A 13,216-nucleotide genomic window follows, 5' to 3' on the forward strand; every position below is an offset into this window, starting at 1 on the left:
TGGTTCCCTTGTAAAACAGGACCACAACATCAGGGAAAAGTCACATTGCACATTATATGCGCGGTATGATGCAGTGAAGCATACTGAACATTGAACGTACGCTTCACTGCCTCCATATACATCTAACGTCCGTTTCCTTTTTTAGGTATTTTTGAATCTCTGCACTTTTCGGGAGGTGCAGCCTCCGGTCTGCTAACCACGAGTGCCTTCTGGCAGCGTTTGTAACCCTATGTGTGTCAGTGTTTGACACCCGATACCAGGCAGCAAGAAAATCCCCAACATGTTGTGTCTGAGCATGGCCGCGGCGCGCAATTGCATTAGAGCCAATGCCACCGGCATGCGTGCACAGATCTTATATCACTGAGCGGGGGGGGGGGGGGGGGGGGGGAGGGAGCTGGGCAAATTACCCTGTTGGTGCAGTCTGCTGCAGGATGTTTGTGCAGGTGGGAGGGGTGGTTAGGGTCAGGTGTCAGGAAGGGTGTATGTGCAGGGGGGTGGGGACAGCTAGGGGTCAGGAAGGGCGTTTGTGCATTGTTAGGGGGCACTGTTAGAATTAGGCATCAGGAAGGGTGTTTGTGGGGGGGCAGTTAGGGTTTAGGTGCTTACATACACACTACTAAATGCAACGGCGTGACCGCCGGGCCCTCCCGCTGGGCGGTTTTTAGCCGACAGTATGCGCGTGTGTATGCGCTGTCGGCGGACTGATAAGGCTGTTTCTGAACAATGAACAATATCGGTAGATATTAACAATATTTTTTAATAACTAAATGTATATTAACGATAATTTTAGTAAAGAAACCCTGCGCCCTTTTTTCCTCGCGCCCCTTTTTGATGCACGCATAACTGCCGCTACTGATCTGTAACACAGTGCTAGAGAACTTCTTCAATGCTACAGTAGCAACACAGCCCACAGTCTGCACGCAGGATTTCCCAGCATCCTTATCACCCTGCTCCTATCATTGTCTCACTGCCATTCCCAGAAGTCTGGCTAGCGCTCGATGTGACACTACAGGCCTCCGGGGTACCTGGATGTGCAGAGTCATAGATCTCTGCCTTTCCCAGAGAATACCCACAAGACGAAACATGCCAGTGATGACAGAGCATAGCTCTCTCTGGTGTGCTGTGTCCTGTGTAGACCGGTATTGCTGTAGCACAGGATGGATTCTAGGAAGGAAGTGACTGGTGAGCTCAGCGCCATAGGCCGGCTTGCTTAAGTTTGTCTAGCTTGGAAGGTATGTCAGCAATTTTGTGTCACCGTAATATGACAGTGTGCACAAGGGGTGAGGCAGCAGGGTGTCAGCGCAGCGCTGAGTATATATTATCAAGGCGTGATGCTTTCTCTGCACCGGACCGGCCATACCGTTCTATACACAGTGGAAAATAATATACATTCCAAAGGTAACTGTTTTTCCATGGACTAAAATGGAAGTCGTGTCACCGACGCACGTATACAAGACATCGATCATTCGGCTTCCGGATCAGACCTGCGGTTGTGCCGGCTTTAGCAGGAACGCCAAATGCTATATTGGAATGAGGAACGGTGAAAAGGGAAGCACTGCTTCTATTATAAAATCACCAGAAATACAGAGTACAAGTTCTTTTTGTAACTTAACGGCATTTAAAATGATCTTTCCATTCCTGTTTGCGTCATTCTATTTTCAAAACAAACGTGAAGTTGATCTTTTTGCAACCATGGCAACGGTACTCTGTTAGGAGCGCTGTTGCTATGAGACTGCACAGATTGCTCTTCTTTGCAACCATGGCAACTGTACTCTGTTAGGAGCGCTGTTGCTATGAGACTGCACGGATTGCTCTTCTTTGCAACCATGGCAACAGCATGTTGTGAGTCTGTGAGTACTCTGTTAGGAGCGCTGTTGCCATAAGACTGCACTGATTGACAGGGCCGGATTTCAGGAAAGGCCACAAAGGCCAAGGCCTTGGGCGGCAACTGGCTGAGGGGCGGCTGGATATAAAAGAGGGATTGCTGCACATGGAATAAAAGAGGTTGCAAATAAGGAGCAACATATACGGTACTGCAGCCCAAGGTATTTGTATGTCATAAAAGGGGGCTGCTGTACATGAATGTTAGACATAAAAGAGGGTACTGCACAGTGAATGGAAGGGCGGTGCTGCAAATGGAAGGGGAGCTGAAAGAAAGTTAGCCCAGGGGCACAAAAAGTGTAAATCCGACCTTGCTGATTGCGTTTATTTGCAGCTATGGCAACAGTACTCTTGTGTACTCTGTTAGGAGCGCTGTTGTCAGGGATCAGTGAATAATGGCGCACAGTGCCTATGCATAAAAATGGCGCCGCATTAAAAAGATACGCTTATCGCTATTTATCGTTAGTACCGCATAATAATGGCGCACAGAGAAAAAAGAAGAAAAACGGCACACACAGTAACGTTATTTATCAATAGTGGCACACACTAACGTTATTTATCAATAGCGCCCTACATAAGCCAAACTGCAGACGTTATTTAACTGCAAAACGGTGAATGGATTTAATGTAACACTGTCAAGGTTAGGGTTAGGCACCACTGGGGGGGGTCTTAGGGTTAGGCACCACTGGGGGGGTCTTATGGTTAGGCACCACTAGGGAGGTGGTTAGGATTAGGTACAGGGAGGGTTGTGTGTGAGAGTAGGGTTAGGTATAGTTACAGTACAATATACACCCCCAGGGGGGTGGTTAGGGTTAGGCACCACCAGGGGGGTGGTTAGGGGTTAGGGATAGGTACAGAGAGGGTTCTGTGTGTTAACGCTAAATAACGATAAGGCTTTAACGCTAAATAACAATAAGGCTTTAACGTTAAATAGCGATAAGGGGCAAACGGATTAGCGGCAACAATGTGCGCCATTATTTACACGCCCAACGTCATGAGACTGCACTGATTGCTCTTCTTTGCAACCATGGCAACATTCCTCTGTTGGGAGGGCTGTTGTCAGGAGTCTGCACTTATTGCTCCTTTGCCTTCATGGCAACAGCCATCTGTTAGGAAGACTGCACTGATTGCTCTCATTTGTAACCATGGAAACAGTACTCTGTTAGGAGTGCTGTTGTAATGAGACTGCACTGATTGCTCTTCTTTGCAACCATGGCAACAGTCCTCTGTTAGGAATGCTGTTGCCATGAGACTGCACTGAGTGCGCTTCATTGGAACCATTTCAACAGTATTCTGTCACAGCCCTGGCCGCACACCTCCTTGGTCACACTCCCGTAGCCTGTGCTGTCCTGCACCTGCGCAGTTCGGGAAGCAGACTTCGGGTGAACGGATGGGGAACCCACAGCCTGCATGTGGCTGGAGGAAGCCCCAGGTAAGTGTAATTCCTTGTTTCACTGGTCTCAGGCAAAATTTAAGGCCAAGTCCACAGTGAACATTGAGTTGCGTTCCCTTTGATAGCAGGAACACAACGCTACGGACCGGAAGGGCGGCGGCGCATGCTACCCACGCATTGCGTCCCATACAGTGAATCAACGCGTCAATGAAAAGTATGCTTCACTATAACCATTAACACACACGTTTTGTGGTAACGCGCTGCATTAACATGCCACACTTCGCTGTACCGCAATGCGCCCGACCGTACTGTGACCTTCTCATAGGTGGTGCATTGGTGTAAAGAGCTGCTGTTATGCCGCACTGTGACCTTCTCATAGGTGGTGCATTGGTGTAAAGAGCTGCTGTCATGCCGCACTGTGACCTTCTCATAGGTGGTGCATTGGTGTAAAGAGCTGCTGTCATGCCGCACTGTGACCTTCTCATAGGTGGTGCATTGGTGTAAAGAGCTGCTGTCATGCCGCACTGTGACCTTCTCATAGGTGGTGCATTGGTGTAAAGAGCTGCTGTCATGCCGCACTGTGACCTTCTCATAGGTGGTGCATTGGTGTAAAGAGCTGCTGTCATGCCGCACTGTGACCTTCTCATAGGTGGTGCATTGGTGTAAAGAGCTGCTGTCATGCCACACCACAACACACCTCTGTGTGGCCTAAGGCTTTTTTTCACACTGCGCGATTTGCGTTGCTATAAGATTCAAATAAACAAAAAGCAAGCAATGCACAAGACTGGGCCTTCGTGCGGTGCCGGTGGACGCATTGCGTGGTGATGAGCGAAAATGCCGATATTCTTTTCGCATTCATATTTAGGAAAATGATGTTAAATTCGACTTTTGAGCGAAAATGCCATCGAAAATCACTGTGTAATAAGTTTGCGATTTTTCGCATTTTTCACAAATTTTTTCGCCAAAAAACAAAAACGATTTAGCTTTTTTTTTCACGAATGTTCACAGTAAGAATAGAGTTTTCACACTCCCTTGAATTTTTGCCATATTGTAAAAATACAATGTGTTTCCGCAAATATTTTCTCGAAATCGAAAATGGCATTTTCGATGCGAAAATGACAGGCAAAAATTTGCAAACGACACTGGTGTTGCGCAAAGCCCCGTGTCTGTGTGCGTTGCACAACAGGACGAGTCTCTGCTCAGTAAAAACTATGATTGGCAGAATCTCTGGCCTGTAGAGGCTATGATTGGCTGTACAGCGAAGGTGCTGCATGCATTATAGTGATGGGTGAGGAATGTATGTCCAGGAGGGTAGAGGATGGAGTTACACTATGTCACTACAGGAGGGGGAAGTCCTAATGCAGTTCTATATCAGAAGAAAGGGGGGGGGGGGGGGGGAATCTGACTCTATCTGCTGTGTTTCCTGCTTTTTACTTCTGTTCCTTATATGGGCAAAGAGAACTGACAGGGTGAGGTCACCACGAGACAGCCCGAGACCGCAGCACACACAGCGAGACCTCACCAGAACTTTCTCCAGAAAGATGACAGCTCTGCAGAATTTCACGGGAATTTCTAATTTCAAAACTGACAAAATCAACACTAAACTTCCCGCAAACTCAGCACACACCCCATGCTGTTATTCTGATCATTATTTATAAAGCTCTAAACATAGAATGTTAGACTGACAGACACAACCGACACAAAGGAAAAACTCGAGAAGGGAAGATAAAGGCCTGATATACATTATTATCATTTAGTATATAGCACGCTGTACAGAGTATATAGTCTTGTCAGGCCTGGAACCCACTACAAATCGCAAATCGCTAGCATTTTTAATTAGCTTTTTGTAAGCGATTTCATGAGCATTTTCCGGCGATTTTGGTAGCGATTTTCAAAAGTGTAAGCTTTTTGTCTGCGCTTGTGATAGCGATTTGCGATTAATTCTGATTGGTCCTTTAAAATTATCACTTTTTTACAGTTTGCAGTCATTTAAAATCGCACACAAATCGCCATGTGTAGCGATTCATGAGCGATTTGTCAGCGTTTCAATACTTTACATTGAAGCGCAAACGCTCTCAAAATTCTGCATGTCCTGCGATTGCGCTAATCGCAATCGCTACTGTGGAATTTGATACATTTATTTACATTGGCAGAGAGTTTAGGGAAAGCACTAGCGATTTAAAGCGCTCCCTAAATGCTCAAAAAAGTGATCTGAGTGGAAGTAGGGCCTAATGCAGAGAGAGAGAGATAGTAATGCAAGAAGGATGAACAGAGATCTGTAAACTAATGGGCCGATCCATAATCGAATTGGATGAAAATCAGTGCAGACAAGTGCATGCCCGACCAACAAAGCGACCAATTTCAGGCCAGAAATTGGTCGCATGGTCGATGGCGCATGCCGCAAGATGTCGGACCGAAGTTGGTTGTGCAGCGGCGATTTCCGGAACGACCATGTATAAATGTGCCCGGCGTGCGCATTGACGTACCTGTCCTGTAGCAGCCTCCGCGCGGTGTCTGTAACCTCCGGGCGCCTCTCCGTACATGCTACTGGCGCATAGTGTCTGACATTGGCGCATGGTGTCTGACGTCAGACTCTGTGCACCAGTGGCGAGTACAGATAGCCACCTGGAGGATTATGGACACCGCGCGGAGGCTGCTACAGGACAGGTAACCTATAAATGCACACAACAGGCACATCATACATTGGGGGCAGCGGCGGTGCGGGCTCAGACGATTCCCTGAAGATTTCATGCTGAAATCGGATGGGAATCGGCCTGTAGTATATGAGCAGAATCAACAAAAAACAAATTTATCTCTAAGCAGATTCGATTAGAGATACATTTGTCTCTTTGTCGAATCTGCCCATACATCGCTAGATGTATGGCTACTCTATGAGATGAACACCCAATCAATCATCAGTTAGGGTTAGGCATCAGGGGGGAGGGGTATGGCTAGGTTCAGACAGATATCAACATAAGGAGAGACACCTGTTTTAAGAAGGCAAACTTCTGTTTTGCGTAGCATCTTAAAGAAAACCTGTAACGAGAAAAAGTTCCCCTGCGGGGTACTCACCTTGGGTGGGAGAAGCCTTCGGATCCTATTGAGGCTTCCCCCGTCTTCCTGTGTCCCACAGCAGTGGCGAAAAAGTTCCCGGAACGGCCGAGATGTAAATATTTACCATCCCGGCTCCAGCGCAGGCGCAGTATCGGCTCTCCGCTTGGAGATAGGCTGAAATAGCCGATTGCTGTCGGGCCGCTCTACTGCGCAGGCGCAAGTCGCCTGTGCAGTAGAACGGACCCGATGGAGATCGGCTATTTCCGCCTATCTCTGTACTGAGAGCCACAACAGCGCCCCCGCTGGAGCCGGGAAGGTAAATAAATTTAGCTTGTCAGGCTTGTCGGAGCAGGATTGCGGGAGACTTCGTGGGGAGCCAGCGCTGGATTGCCTGCAGCTACAGGAGAGTGGGAAGCCTCATTGGGACCCTGAGGGCCCGTTCACACTTATAATCGCATTACCGCCGGCGTTTTGCGAGAGTGATTTTCCCACGATTAGCGCGGAAAAATCACTGGACACTGCGGCGGTTTTGGAGCGATCGCGATTCGATCGCTAATCGCGGAGCGCTCGTCACCGGCAAACCGCTGCATGCAGCGCGGTTGCGGTTATCGCTAACCGCAACCGCGGCATTGAGAACACTGCCACTCGCTACATTGTGTAGCGTTTTTTGCAGAACTGCTAGCGGTTTGCCGTGAGCGGGAATCGCGCGATTCCCTTAGGCTTTCCCCTCCCGAGGGAAACTTTTTTTTGTTACAGTCTCTTTAAGGCCTGTACCCACAGGGATTTTTCCAACAACCGGCGATTTTGAGCGCCAAATGATTGTTTCCGTGATCTTGCCCACGTGGGTACAGGCGCGCCACTAGGCGAACAACGATGGATCGGATCTTTAAGACCCCTGACGACTCCCGCACAAACTACCAGATCATTTGAACTCTCGTTGTGTGTTCCCGCGGGCAGGAAGATGGATCAGGAACCTCGTTCGTCTGGAGGTCCCGAACCATCATCACATGAGTATTTAGCTTTAGTAAGGAGGCTTTTTGGTCTCTTTCAGCTACTTACACACTCCTGGGAGTTCTGGTTCACCATGAGCATGCTGGGAAATCTGAATCTCTCAGAGAGAGGAGATCTGAGTCCCTCATGCAGAGACCTGCACAAATCATTCACAGACAGTCAGAGAGAGGTATGATTAGAGATAGCAGCCCCCTGCTCAGAGAGACAGTCACACACAGAGAGAGAGAGAGAGAGAGAGAGAGAGAGAAGAGACAGCCCTGCTCAGAGGGACAGTCACAGAGAGAGAGAGCAGAGACAGCCCTGCTCAGAGAGACAGTCACACAGAGAGAGAGAGAAGAGACAGCCCTGCTCAGAGAGACAGTCACAGGGAGAGAGAGCAGAGACAGCCCTGCTCAGAGAGACAGTCACAGGGAGAGAGAGCAGAGACAGCCCTGCTCAGAGAGACAGTCACAGAGAGAGAAGAGACAGCCATGCTTAGAGAGACAGTCACAGAGAGAGAGAGCAGAGACAGCCCTGCTCAGAGAGACAGTCACAGTGAGAGCAGAGACAGCCCTGCTCAGAGAGACAGTCACAGAGAGAGTGAGAGCAGAGACAGCCATGCTCAGAGAGACAGTCACAGTGAGAGAGCAGAGACAGCCATGCTCAGAGAGACAGTCACAGTGAGAGCAGAGACAGCCCTGCTCAGAGAGACAGTCACAGAGAGAGTGAGAGCAGAGACAGCCCTGCTCAGAGAGACAGTCAAAGGGAGAGTGCGAGCAGAGACAGCCCTGCTCAGAGAGACAGTCACAGGGAGAGTGAGAGCAGAGACAGCCCTGCTCAGAGAGACAGTCACAGGGAGAGTGAGAGCAGAGACAGCCCTGCTCAGAGAGACAGTCACAGGGAGAGTGAGAGCAGAGACAGCCCTGCTCAGAGAGACAGTCACAGAGAGAGTGAGAGCAGAGACAGCCATGCTCAGAGAGACAGTCACAGTGAGAGCAGAGACAGCCCTGCTCAGAGAGACAGTCACAGAGAGAGTGAGAGCAGAGACAGCCATGCTCAGAGAGACAGTCACAGTGAGAGAGCAGAGACAGCCATGCTCAGAGAGACAGTCACAGTGAGAGCAGAGACAGCCCTGCTCAGAGAGACAGTCACAGGGAGAGTGAGAGCAGAGACAGCCCTGCTCAGAGAGACAGTCACAGGGAGAGTGAGAGCAGAGACAGCCCTGCTCAAAGAGACAGTCACAGGGAGAGAGCAGAGACAGCCCAGCTCAGGCAGCATGTGAGCAAAGTGCTAGAATGTGACAGCATCATCAGCAGTCCTGCTGGGGCCACGCCCCCTCCACACCCCCTGGGCTGTCTCAGGCAGTCTCAGGCTGTCTCTGGCTTCCAGCTGGCAGTCAGTCTCTGCTGCTCAGAGGTAAGGGGCTCTCTGTGTGTCTGTCTGCTGCTGGGGGGGATCTCTCATGTATCAGCTGCTCTCTCCACGCTGATGTCTGCTAATCAGCTAGGTGTGTCTCATTGCTAGTGTCACACCAGGGGATGTCTCTTAACATGTTCATTATGGCTGTTATTGTGCCCTGTGTCTCAGAACTGGTTTCCTGGCAGTCTCTTTTCTGTGTCAGCTCTCACATGCGCAGGCTGTCTAGGTGAGGTCTCAGATCGGTGACTGTGGGGTGTCTCTAAAATCAGGGAAGGGGGGGTGTCTCTTGTTCTGGACATGGGTCCTGATCTCTCACTGGCAGGTCTCATGCCCCTTGTGGCTGTCTCATTGTCCCAGGCTGTCTCTCACCATAAAGCGCTATGACTTTTTTTCCTTATGACTGTCTCATGGTAAATGCAGTCTCTTTCTGTCTTTCTTTGCCATGCATTTCCTTCAGGTTTGCCTAAGTGGAATCAGTGACATCACAGAGAGGGGCTGTCTCTTTTCCTCTCTCCTGTTCACACAGGAGAGTGCTGAGCTGTCTCTTTTACCCCCTGCTGCTGGGTTGTCTCTGTAACCTGTGTAGGAATGTCTCTTTCCAGCTGTTATGTCTGTGCATTCACAATGGAATGTCTCTTCCCCCATTCAAGGCTTTCTTTATCAGTCCTGTTCTTGCACAATAAGCAGCGCTGTCTCTTGGTACACTATACAGAACTGTCTCTCTTTCCTCTACCCCCCCCCAGTTGTCACTGGAGGAGAGCGGTCTCTTCTCTCCCCCCCTCTGTGTTGTATGAGAGCTTCCTCTCCTACCTCTGTATTATGTGAGCTGTCTCTTCTCTCCCCCCTCTGTGTTGTATGAGAGCTGCCTCTCCTCTCCTCCCTATGTATTATGTGAGCTGTCTCTTCATACACCCCCCCCCCCATTCTCTATATGAGAGCTTTCTCTTCTACCCCACTCTGTGTACGCAAGCTGTCTCTTCTACCCCCCCCCCTCTCTGTATAAGCGAGCTGTCTCTTCTACCCCCTCTATATTTGAGCTGTCTCTTCCGCACACTGTATTTAATGTATGATAGCTATTTAAAACACCCTCCACATTAGTTGTCTCTCTCCATATTGCACTTCACAGAGCTGTCTCTTCCCCATTATAATAGGACTTCTCCCAAGTCAGGCCGCTTCTTCCCAGTATTTGGAGCTGTCCCTTTCCCTGAGCAAGAAAGGCTGTCACTCCCCCCTGTTGCAGCATGCTGAGCTATCTCTTCCCCTGTGGCAGCTTGCAGAGCTGTCTCTTCTCCTGTGGCAGCATGCAGAGCTGTCTCTTCCCCTGTGGCAGAATGCAGAGCTGTCTCTTCCCCTGTGGCAGCATGCAGAGCTGTCTCTTCCCCTGTGGCAGCATGCAGAGCTGTCTCTCCCGCCTGTGGCAGCATGCAGAGCTGTCTCTCCCGCCTGTGGCAGCATGCAGAGCTGTCTCTCCCGCCTGTGGCAGCATGCAGAGCTGTCTCTCCCGCCTGTGGCAGCATGCAGAGCTGTCTCTCCCGCCTGTGGCAGCATGCAGAGCTGTCTCTGCCGCCTGTGGCAGCATGCAGAGCTGTCTCTGCCGCCTGTGGCAGCATGCAGAGCTGTCTCTGCCGCCTGTGGCAGCATGCAGAGCTGTCTCTGCCGCCTGTGGCAGCATGCAGAGCTGTCTCTCCCGCCTGTGGCAGCATGCAGAGCTGTCTCTCCCGCCTGTGGCAGCATGCAGAGCTGTCTCTCCCGCCTGTGGCAGCATGCAGAGCTGTCTCTCCCGCCTGTGGCAGCATGCAGAGCTGTCTCTCCCGCCTGTGGCAGCATGCAGAGCTGTCTCTCCCGCCTGTGGCAGCATGCAGAGCTGTCTCTCCCGCCTGTGGCAGCATGCAGAGCTGTCTCTCCCGCCTGTGGCAGCATGCAGAGCTGTCTCTCCCGCCTGTGGCAGCATGCAGAGCTGTCTCTCCCGCCTGTGGCAGCATGCAGAGCTGTCTCTCCCGCCTGTGGCAGCATGCAGAGCTGTCTCTCCCGCCTGTGGCAGCATGCAGAGCTGTCTCTCCCGCCTGTGGCAGCATGCAGAGCTGTCTCTCCCCCCCTGTGGCAGCATGCAGAGCTGTCTCTCCCCCCCTGTGGCAGCATGCAGAGCTGTCTCTCCCCCCCTGTGGCAGCATGCAGAGCTGTCTCTCCCCCCCTGTGGCAGCATGCAGAGCTGTCTCTCCCCCCCTGTGGCAGCATGCAGAGCTGTCTCTCCCCCCCTGTGGCAGCATGCAGAGCTGTCTCTCCCCCCCTGTGGCAGCATGCAGAGCTGTCTCTCCCCCCCTGTGGCAGCATGCAGAGCTGTCTCTCCCCCCCTGTGGCAGCATGCAGAGCTGTCTCTCCCCCCCTGTGGCAGCATGCAGAGCTGTCTCTCCCCCCCTGTGGCAGCATGCAGAGCTGTCTCTCCCCCCCTGTGGCAGCATGCAGAGCTGTCTCTCCCGCCTGTGGCAGCATGCAGAGCTGTCTCCCCCCCCCCCGTGGCAGCATGCAGAGCTGTCTCCCCCCCCCCCCCCCGTGGCAGCATGCAGAGCTGTCCCCCCCCCCCCCCCCCCCCCCGTGGCAGCATGCAGAGCTGCCCCCCCCCCCCCCCCCCCCCCGTGGCAGCATGCAGAGCTGTCTCTCCTCCCCCCCCCCCCTGTGGCAGCATGCAGAGCTGTCTCTCCTCCCCCCCCCCTGTGGCAGCATGCAGAGCTGTCTCTCCCCCCTGTGGCAGCATGCAGAGCTGTCTCTCCCCCCCTGTGGCAGCATGCAGAGCTGTCTCTCCCCCCCTGTGGCAGCATGCAGAGCTGTCTCTCCCCCCCTGTGGCAGCATGCAGAGCTGTCTCTCCCCCCCTGTGGCAGCATGCAGAGCTGTCTCTCCCCCCCTGTGGCAGCATGCAGAGCTGTCTCTTCCCCCTGTGGCAGCATGCAGAGCTGTCTCTTCCCCCTGTGGCAGCATGCAGAGCTGTCTCTTCCCCCTGTGGCAGCATGCAGAGCTGTCTCTTCCCCCTGTGGCAGCATGCAGAGCTGTCTCTTCCCCCTGTGACAGCATGCAGAGCTGTCTCTTCCCCCTGTGGCAGCATGCAGAGCTGTCTCTTCCCCCTGTGGCAGCATGCAGAGCTGTCTCTTCCCCCTGTGGCAGCATGCAGAGCTGTCTCTTCCCCCTGTGGCAGCATGCAGAGCTGTCTCTCCCGCCTGTGGCAGCATGCAGAGCTGTCTCTCCCGCCTGTGGCAGCATGCAGAGCTGTCTCCCCCCTGTTGCAGCATGCAGAGCTGTCTCCCCCCTGTTGCAGCATGCAGAGCTGTCTCCCCCCTGTTGCAGCATGCAGAGCTGTCTCCATCTGTTGCAGCATGCAGAGCTGTCTCTTCCCCCTGTTGCAGCATGCAGAGCTGTCTCTCTTTGCTTTGGCAATGCTAAATGTATTTGGTCCTGCCAATAAAGCTTTTTTGGATTTGGATTTGGATTTGGCTGTCTCTTTCCCCTGTGGCAGCATGCAGAGCTGTCTCTTCCCCCTGTAGAGGCTGTGCAGTCTCTGTTACCCCATCCTTGTGCTGTAAATCTGGATAATGACTCCCAGCTGGAGGGGGGGTGTATAGCAGCTCCCTTCCCCGCCTCCTCCCCCTGCAATCCTGAGACATTGCTCACTCACCTCTTCCACATCCTGAGAGAGTGTAGAGGACCTCCCCCCCCCCAAATCACACACAGTTACCTCATTCCTGCCCCTGGGCCCTGGGCTGCCTCTTACCTCATTCCTGACCTGCAGGCCACAAACTTTGTGACCTGCCATCATCCCTCCCAACTGCCTCACTCCACAGCCACATTCCAGGCAGGCCTGTGCTCTCCTGCAAACTTCCCCATTGTCTGCTCACAACTCTCAGCTCAGTGTCACACCTAGAAAGAGGACCTGTGTGCGCTCTTCAGAATCTCCGCGCCCCATTCCCACCGGCATACTTAGGTGCTGATACCCAAGCGAGGAATGTCCGAGGGGCAGAATGATAGGGGTACCTGGGGGGGGGGTCTCATCCCCCTGGGCCCATTTAATTAAGATTAGCCCAGCAAAGTTGTTACCAGTTTTATACGTTTACGGTTGTGGCGTTTGCAGGCAGATGTGACAGCAATCGCAAAAGCGCTTCATGTAGCATCTCACTGCGATTCTCGTTCCCAAAACAAGAAACGCAATCGATCAAAAATCGCGATCCTTAAGCGCTAGCAATTGCGATGCTTGGGTGATTTTCGGTGTGCAAAGGTCATTACAGGGGACCCATTTATGTCACAGACAGCCAGAACCAGTGGAGTGATGCATGATGGGAGAAACTTGCTGCTCGCTTGAAGCTGAATACTTTCTGTTTTAAAAAGACGAAGTTGTACTTCAGGCTTGGTACACCCCATCTGTCAGATTTCGGATCAAATCAATCAAACCTGTCAGAAATGATCGATTTGACCTAAAATCTGACGGAAATTTG

General features: G+C 52.0%; 1 protein-coding gene across 5 annotated transcripts in view; it reads left to right on the forward strand.

Annotated features, from left to right (window-relative positions):
- The first annotated feature begins 981 nt into the window (after positions 1-981).
- Positions 982-13,216, forward strand: part of ZYX (zyxin) — a 103,086-nt gene continuing 90,851 nt past the window's right edge. The window contains exon 1 of one of the 5 annotated variants that reach the window (XM_068258073.1): positions 982-1,182. In XM_068258073.1, the coding sequence (XP_068114174.1) occupies positions 1,158-1,182 (25 nt within the window). In that variant the 5' untranslated portion in view covers positions 982-1,157. Of the gene's footprint in view, positions 1,233-1,321; positions 1,399-3,241; positions 3,314-8,649; positions 8,735-13,216 lie in introns of those variants that run through there. The other 4 variants (XM_068258075.1, XM_068258072.1, XM_068258074.1 and 1 more) reach the window with 4 other exon arrangements.

Source organism: Hyperolius riggenbachi, chromosome 10, assembly GCF_040937935.1.
Source record: "Hyperolius riggenbachi isolate aHypRig1 chromosome 10, aHypRig1.pri, whole genome shotgun sequence".
In the NCBI taxonomy this organism is placed as follows: domain Eukaryota; kingdom Metazoa; phylum Chordata; class Amphibia; order Anura; family Hyperoliidae; genus Hyperolius; species Hyperolius riggenbachi.